The sequence below is a fragment of the Papaver somniferum genome, chromosome 6, assembly GCF_003573695.1.
Source record: "Papaver somniferum cultivar HN1 chromosome 6, ASM357369v1, whole genome shotgun sequence".
Classification (NCBI taxonomy): domain Eukaryota; kingdom Viridiplantae; phylum Streptophyta; class Magnoliopsida; order Ranunculales; family Papaveraceae; genus Papaver; species Papaver somniferum.
The window spans coordinates 111,835,520-111,844,079 of NC_039363.1; the positions used below are offsets into that span (position 1 = coordinate 111,835,520).

An 8,560-nucleotide genomic window follows, 5' to 3' on the forward strand; every position below is an offset into this window, starting at 1 on the left:
TGCCAATTACCAAGAAAAACATAATCGGAAATCAGAAAATAAAGAACACTCATGAACATTAATTTTTCTCTTCTCTCATTTTCCTCTTAACTGGTGTCATCAAAATTATAGACGAAACAGTATTTCGGACACTAAAAAAATCTGATGTAAAAACCATGGATTATTGGGGATATAAATACAACAACCTCCTCTTGTTTAGTGTTTCATCCTATCAATCCAGATGGCAGCATTTCCCACATTCCAACACCTTTGTCTAGGATTTGGTTTACCCCGCGAAAACAAGGGTATCAAATTTCACTGGTGGTGCATTGACAAATGATGTGAGGAGCATACATTTCCAAATCATAGAGGTGGCTAAATATGGAAGTGCACGCACGTGTACATTTTATTCTGCTTTAATTAAACGCCACTTTGCAGTAATTACAGCCACGTCTCTTTCCCTGTCAAGAAAGAGCACGTCAACACCGATTTTCTTGAAAATTTTGAGAGAGATATCATTGTTTGTGTTCTGTTTGAAGAAAAGTTTGAGAGAAAGAACGGGGATGTCGACGCTAGTACCTCCTCCTCCTATGTTATTCAACCCCCGCGATGATGCAATGAGCCTCTACCGTGCTTTTAAAGGTACAATCTTGATCCGTTCCAGACCGATCCAATATTCCCTACAAGTATTTATCAGGCATTTCATTTTCTCATCAGATTTTAGGTTTTCAGATTCTTTTTCTCATTTTGATCGTGTCGTGTGTATATATCCATGTGTTGTGTTTCTATATCGGAGAAACTGGTTATGGGTGCAGCGGCGCACAGACAGCTTCCGTTGGACGGTTGAGCTGCTCCCTCAACCCCATCTTCAAATAGCATGACATTAATGGGCTGTACGAGTAGCTGTTTGTTGCCATGAATAATACAGATGACATTAATGAATCGAAACACGGGCAATATTTGATTTCAAATGCAGACGATTTTTATGCATCATAAAATGAATGAATATATAAAATTGGTGTGTTCTCTACTATTTGTACTTATGAGATTTTTTTTTGGTTCTTTAGGATTTGGTTGTGACACTCCAACAGTTATTAATATCCTTTCTCATCGGGACGCAACCCAGCGTGCTTTGATCCAGCAAGAGTACAGGAATTTGAAAGGCGAAGAGCTCACAAAGCGTTTGTCTTCGGAACTTAAAGGTGACACCAAGGTATGTATTGGAACTCCTTGAACATTCAATAATTGATAAAGATGTGAGGCTCTTGGTTTTAAAATACAAAATTGTTTAAATGATAAAAACTGTTGTGTTGCATGCTCATTTGTACGATGCTTGTTTTAGAATGCTGTTCTGCTTTGGCTATATGATCCAGCGGGACGAGACGCAACAATAGTAAAGCAGACATTTCTTGGGAATACTGTCGATCTTCAATGTTTAACTGAAGTAATATGTTCTCGTACCCCATCCCAGATACAAACATTTAAGCATATATACTACTCGAGGTATTATGTTCAGCTCGAGCAGGATATCGAAAGGTACACCACAGGGGATCATAAAAAGGTTAAGTCTCCCTCTCTTTATCTGACATTCTGAACAATTTTTTATGCATATACATCTAGATACGTTATTATAATGATTGTGATCAATAATGTGTACTCATGTGCATAACTAATTTCAGCAACTTTAGTAGTTAATTAGATTCTCACTTGAAGAAAATTTCAATTTGCATTAAAAAAAACTTGAAGAACATTTCAATGAATTCATGATTTTGATACCGAACACTGTCATACAGTTGCTACTTGCGTATGTAAGTGTGCCAAGATATGAAGGACCAGAAGTGGATCGATTGATGGCAGAACAGGATGCGCAAGCTTTATACAAAGCTGGAGAGAAGAAAATAGGGACTGACGAGAAGACTTTCATCCAAATTCTTAGCGGACGCAGTAGGGCACATATGGCTGCTGTTTGTCATGCTTATCGCAGTAAGTATGGGAAGTCACTCGTAAAGGTATTGCTCTACATTTTCATTTATCCCTTGCTCTCTTCCTGCTTGAGACATTTGATCATTCTGATGGTATTGTCTTATCTCAGGCAATAAAGAGTGAAACATCTGGAAAATTCTTGTTTGGTCTTCTGACAATTGTAAGATGTGCAGAAAACCCCGGCAAGTTCTTTGCAAAGGTATTGTGTTCATTATTGCATTTACCGTCTGTAATCCTATTACATCAAAGGAACAATTCTAACCTCATAAACACATGCAGGAGTTGTATAAATCAATGAAAGGCTTGGGAACAAATGAAGCAACACTGACAAGGATAGTTGTGACAAGAGCTGAAATTGATATGTATTATTTAAAGGCTGAATACCATAAGAAATACAAGAAGACTTTGGCGGATGCTATTCATTCAGAGACATCAGGTAACTACAGGACCTTCCTTCTTAGTCTTGTGGGATCCTAGTAATTAGATTCGGCATTGTGGAGTTTGAGCCAATTCCTCTGATTCTTGTTGGCGGAAGTCTTCCCCAGCTTGCTTGTATATGGTTAAGGTAGAATCGTGAGTGTGTGTCTCACTATAAAATCAAATAATGTTAAGGTGTTATTTTGAAAATTGGACCTTTGCGTTTGTGTTCTTTTGATTCCTCGGGTACTCTTTAATGGTTTAAAATGTAAAACAAAAAGTAGATTGGAAGATGGTGCATTGCCTGTAAAGGAATTCTAGTGTGAAGTTTGTAATGTTGAACGAATTGAGAGAAATGTTATTTAGTTCGATGTAGATTTGTGCCACACTTGATTTTTTTTTTGTAAGTAAGATATTTCATTCCAAACTTAGGACTCTAAAGGAGTCAAGGTTACAAAAGTAGTAGAGTCATCTAATTTGGGATTATGCAAAGTCCCAAAATTAGATTTATCTACTAAAAGTTGCCTATGGCTATAAGAAGGGGGGAGCTCAGCCCATTCCACAGTGCTGTTTAGTGTTCTTACAAATTTTGCCAAAATATCTGCCACCTGATACCCTAATCTAGGAACATAAAAGAAACCCAAAAAGTTATTACATGAATTAGTTATTCTGATAGCTTCATTTAAATACGCCTTTGCACGCCAAGAGATATCCACAAATTTTCCTTGGATGTAGTTGAACAAACTTTCACAATCTCCTTCAATGGTAAAGTTTTGAATTTGCTTTTCCTTAGCCCACAGATAGTTGTCTGCATTACTCCTATAGCTTCTGCCTTTTGTGGGTTTGCTGCCTCTTGTGGGTCTGCCCCTGGAGATCCTGTTGAGAGTCCTGCCCTGCCTCCTTCACAATTCCCTGCATCATTTCTCATAATAAGAGCATAGGTAGAAGGTACTCTGTCAGAGATCCAGGTAGCATCTACATTTATCTTTAGGGTATCTGTTATTGGCCCTTTCCAAATTGGGGGGTTTTGTTCTTGTGTTTAGGTTTAGGAGAAGTTTTTTTCTTAGTATCCCAGAAAACTAAGTGTCTTTGTATTACCATAGCCAAAGAGTCCACATATTTAGAGGTATTTTCAAAAATTCTATCATACCTTTCCTTCCAAATAAACCACATCTTCGTAAGAATTAGTTCATATGAAATATCATATCTTGGTTTATTAGACCACATTTTACAGAGTTCTAAGATAGAAAGGGAGGTATCAAGACACGCATCAGTACAACCTCTCTATCAGTCATGTTAAATGGATCTCCTTGTGAAGCTTTCTCTCCAACAAGAGGCATTAGACAGGGTGACTCTCTGTCACCCTATCTCTTCATTCTGGCTATGGAATATTTATCAAAACACCTTATTGCTGCACAACAAGACAACAGTATTAAAGGTATTAAAGTGGCTAACAATTCACCTGCCATTAATCATTTTCTTTTTGCAGATGACTGCTTGATTTTCACTCAAGCAAATCTTACCTCTGTGAACAATCTTCTAGAGTTACTTCATAACTTCAGCTCACAATCTGGTCAAGTAATCAACTTTGACAAGTCTGCAGTACACTTCAGTAAGCATACAAATCCTAGTGTGGCTGACACTTTAACTCAAATTCTTGGAGTTAAAAAGATGAATGCTAAAGATAAATATCTTGGTTCACCTCTCATTTTGGGGCATAACAAACAAGAAGCTTTCATTTTGAACACAGGTACTCTACTTGGAATACCACTTCTTTGTCTCAAGCAGGAAGAGCAACCATGGTTAAACATGTACTTAATACTGTACCAGTTTATCAAATGGGAACTTTCAAATTACCCACCAACTTGCTTAATAAACTCACTTCAATTGAAAGGAGATTCTTCTGGGGCTACAACACTAACAGAAGAATGAATCCAATTGGCTGGAATAAAGTGTGCAAGTCTAAAGATCAAGGAGGTCTTTCTTTTAGAGACCTTGAAAAACTAAATCTTGCACTCCTCACTAAGCTGGCATGGAGAATTTTTACAGAGACAGAGAACTTAATGGTTCAGGTTCTTAGAGGAAAGTACTTCAAGGATGGTGATATTCTGCATCAAAAATTTGAAGCTAAAAACTGCTCTTACACTTGGAATGGTATCATTCAAGGCTTAAATATAGTTCAGCAAAATTTCTTTATGGAAATCAATAATGGTGCCAAAATAAGAATTTGGGTTGATAAATGGATACCAGGTATGACTGAACCACTGGCAGGTCCGGAGGGGTGTATAAAAATGAGCGCAATAAAAACGCGGGCCTACAGTAATACCGCAAGTGCACGGTCGTCAGTTGTAGCTCGTGCAAGTACGGGTCGATCCACAGAGATCGGGTGTGTTTCGGAAGTGTTTTAGCTAAATTGGGTTCCTAGATTTGCTTTGGGCTTAGAAGCCCTTTGGAAGTGTTGGGCTTAATGTACTACTGGGTTTGAATACCCTTTGAATGGATTGGGCTTAGTTGGTTTGTTAAACATAAAATGAACTGAGCTTGGGCTCAGTTATATTTAAAGTGCAAATGGGCTTTGGTTCTTTGTTTAAGCTTTGGGCTCAATCTCACCTGAACAGTGAAATGGCCTTTTACAGTAATTGGGCTTTGGTTATGGTCTTCTGATGAGCCCAATTTGTGCTCTGGGCTTTTGGTTTTAGAAACTGGGCTTGAGCTTTGAAAGTTGGGCTTTGTTTCAGTGAACTGATTTGAGCTTTGGGCTCAACAGTTCAACTGTGAATTGGGCTTAGGACCTTGGACTCAGTTGGCCTTGGAAGGCAGCAGCAGCTGCAGAAAGGCAGCAGCAGCAGAAGAAGCTGCAGCAGCAACAGAAATGGATTGGCAGCAGCAGGAGCAAGTGCTGCACAGCAGCTACAGGGGAAAGAAGCAATGCAGGGCAAAGAAAGAAGACAGCAGTAAGGGAAGCAACAAGAAAAGCAACAGAGTTGCAGGGAAGTGAAGCAGCAACCCTGTAGTGCAGCAGCAGAAGTGCAACAGGAGGGGGAGCAGAAATGCAGTAGAAGAAAATGTAGAAAAGCAACAGAGTTGCAAGGCCTGGAAGAAACAATCAAGGCAAAAACAAAACAAAGCATGAACAAAGCCAACAGTTGATGATGAAATTGTGGATGACAGGGAGCTAGGGGTTGAATTCACTCTAATGTTTACTGTGTATTCTCCTATAGGAAGTTAAACACAACTATGGTATAATTTCCAAAGCACTAATTGTCTTTCTACAGCACAACTAGTCAAGAGATTATGAATTCAGCTTGAGTTGCAGCTTATCAGCAGCTCATGATCCTAACTACAAAGTATACATGGCATACATTGTGAAAGTGAGGTGATGATGAGCTAAGTTCAGGTTTTACCTAAACTTGTTTAGCTTTCTAGAGCAATGTGGTCAATATACTGCACAATACAACAATAAAGCTTCATCAAGTCCCTAGCAGGGTGATTTAGAACATGATAAGCAGCATAACAGTGAGCTAGGGGTGGCACTAACAAGACATTTGCACATTAACAGGCATAATTACACATGAACAGGAGCACTGAACTAACAATACATCAAAACAATTACACAACATGGCAACAAATGCATATTACAACATCATACACAGTACAATAACAAGAAGAAACATATGCAGATGATTAACAGTGCAGCAAAAATTAACATCAAACTTAACCCAATTAGGGGGAAACTTGGCTAGCCCAAGAACAGTTTTTACATCCCTAACACTTCCCTTTTATAGTTTACAAAAAATCCCCAAATTTAAGAAACCCTAAATTGAAATTAGGGTTTTTTCAATTTTCAAAATTACTCACCAAATTTCCTTGTTTGTTGTTCCTTGTCCTTCTTGTCGATGACCCATGCTCTCTTCTGCTCCTCTGCTACGAATTCAGTTCCCATCAACCTAGTTCTCTCATGTCAGAACCCTAACAGTGGGTAGGGTTAATGAAATGGGTGAAATAGGATGATGGGTTTTGTTGTCGGTTGATGGAGATGGTGGTGTTGTCGGGTGTTTGTGGTTGTGGTGGAGCTCGAGGTCTGGTGGAGTTGCAGAGGGTTGCAGGAGATGGTGGTTCTGCAACTGATTTTGGGAGAAGGGGAGGGTGGTCGACTGATTTGGGAAGAGGGGGGCGTTTGGTAGAGGTGTAGGGTGTTTGGTACTGTAGTGTTGAGCGGTTTCAGCGAGGGATGATGTTTCGCGATCTGGTCCGTAGGATGTGACGATGGTAGGTGGATCGGACGGTGATGCGGAGGCAAGCGAGGAGCGACCGTCGGATGAAGGGATACAACGAAGTTAACGGCTCTAGATGGGGTTAGGTGTTGTAGTGTAAGGCGGGGATATCAAACTTTGATGAACAGCAAGGGAGCAACCGTTGGATTCAGCTACCATCTAATCTGAAGGCTTGGAATTTCAGCGCTGTGGTGCTTGGCAGAGACATCAGATTTTGATGCTCAGCAAGGAGCGACCGTCGGATGCTTCTGAGAAATGATCTGATGGCTGAGGTCGGAGGCGCTTTTGTGTGTAGAAAATGAGGTTGTGCGCACCATTCTTCGCGGCTTCCTTGCGTAATTTCTCCCGGCTTTTCACTACTTTTCTGCTCTTTTCGCTCCGCGACTCATCCGAACTTTATTTATTACCTAAAAATGCAAAATTAATTAATAAAAATATTTATTCTTGAAAACAATGAAAATACAGAATATGGGATAAAATGTAGAATTAACGCACAAAAGATGAGTTAAATGCCAAGAATAATATATAGAAATATGCACTTTTTAGCACTCATCAAATACCCCCAAACCTGAATTTTACTTGTCCTCAAGTAAAACAAAACTAAGGAAATCCTACCTATACCACTGTCGCTGGTCTCTCGAATGCATTTAGCGTATGCACTAAGCCTTTTAAACCACTAAGTGTCCCTAGTGGACGAGTTGAAGTCTCGTGAAGGTTTACCAGAGGTGTGCCTACAAAACCTAAGGACAAAATATGAGCTCAGATTCCATCAAACGTGACATGTGCAAAACAGTTAAGCTCACAGCAAAATGGAGATGTCAATCTAGCTATCGAAGGCACAATCCTAGCACTGATAACAAATAAGGACATGTGATAAGAGTGTAAAGTGTATCTACACATGTGTAAAGAAAGATCTGAAGTTATGACTACTAATCACCAAGAGATAGTTTCTCAGGCTAAGAACTGAGGTCGAAATCTAGCTAGCTGTCCGGACTTTACGAGAATTGTGAATGAGTTGGAGGTATTTCACAATTGCTCGCGTTGTACATCAATGGCATACACCCTCCTTGCTTATTACAACGAAACACAAAAGAACTCTTTACATGACTCTTATTTACATTGACAAATCTCTTTTTATTTTTGGAACAAGAGATGATGGAATTGATAAATACTTGATTTTTTTTTTTTTTTTTTTTTTTTTTTTTTTTTTTTTTTTTTTTTTTTTTTTTTTTTTTTTTTTTTTTGAATATACATCGTTTTTTTTTTTTTTATTTTTTTTTTTTTTTTTTTTTTTTTTTTTGAACAAGGAAACACTTTTGATACATAACAAAAGAAACAAAAATTACATGACACTTTGCAAGAGGTAGCCCTTTTTGATGCACCCAGTTAAATTCGATGGTTGTCTTTCTTAATGTAACCTCCACCTTCTATCCCAACCAACCAAAGAACAAGCTAGTCAAGTTTCGTTCAGTATTCTAAAGTGATTGGCAATCGTAACTTCCTATCCAACACCTTGAAGATCGAGGCCATACATGTATTGGTAGATCGTGCGCGTGCAAATTTCTTATCACTATGTGAATTGTGCTAGAATCAGGGTGCCTAAATATCTAGACTAAGACTCCTAATAAAATACATATTTGCACAAGAGTCAACATTTCAAGGTAAATGAGCTCCATTTTTATGATTTTTCATTTTTTTTTTTTTTTTTTGAATTTTGATTTTTTAATTTTTTTTGGAATTTTTCAATTTTTTCAAAAAAAGAAGGAGTTTGTTTTCAATTATAGCAAATTATCATGGTATCTACTCTATACCCCCAAACCTAAACTAAACATTGTCCTCAATGTTTCAAAATATGGAAAGAATTAAAAACAACATATGAAGAGGACATGCTGAGTAGAGTAAAAGGA

The 8,560-nt window shown here is 38.3% G+C and overlaps 1 protein-coding gene across 1 annotated transcript; it reads left to right on the top strand.

Moving 5' to 3' along the window:
- Window positions 1–412: 412 nt before the first annotated feature.
- LOC113288872 (annexin D5-like) lies at window positions 413–2,754 on the top strand. The gene is made up of 6 exons (XM_026538006.1): window positions 413–621; window positions 1,047–1,192; window positions 1,322–1,540; window positions 1,773–1,988; window positions 2,072–2,161; window positions 2,242–2,754. The coding sequence occupies exons 1-6, from the start codon at window positions 543–545 to the stop codon at window positions 2,437–2,439; spliced, it is 948 nt and encodes a 315-aa protein (XP_026393791.1). The 5' UTR covers window positions 413–542; the 3' UTR covers window positions 2,440–2,754.
- The last annotated feature ends 5,806 nt before the right edge of the window (window positions 2,755–8,560 follow it).

Excerpts from the sequence above, each read along its gene's own strand:
- LOC113288872 (XM_026538006.1), top strand. The coding sequence starts at position 543 with ATGTCGACGCTAGTACCTCCTCCTCCTATGTTATTCAACCCCCGCGAT. Across the intron at positions 622-1,046 it reads CCTCTACCGTGCTTTTAAAG|GATTTGGTTGTGACACTCCA; the intron begins GTACAATCTTGA and ends TTGGTTCTTTAG. Across the intron at positions 2,162-2,241 it reads CCGGCAAGTTCTTTGCAAAG|GAGTTGTATAAATCAATGAA; the intron begins GTATTGTGTTCA and ends AAACACATGCAG.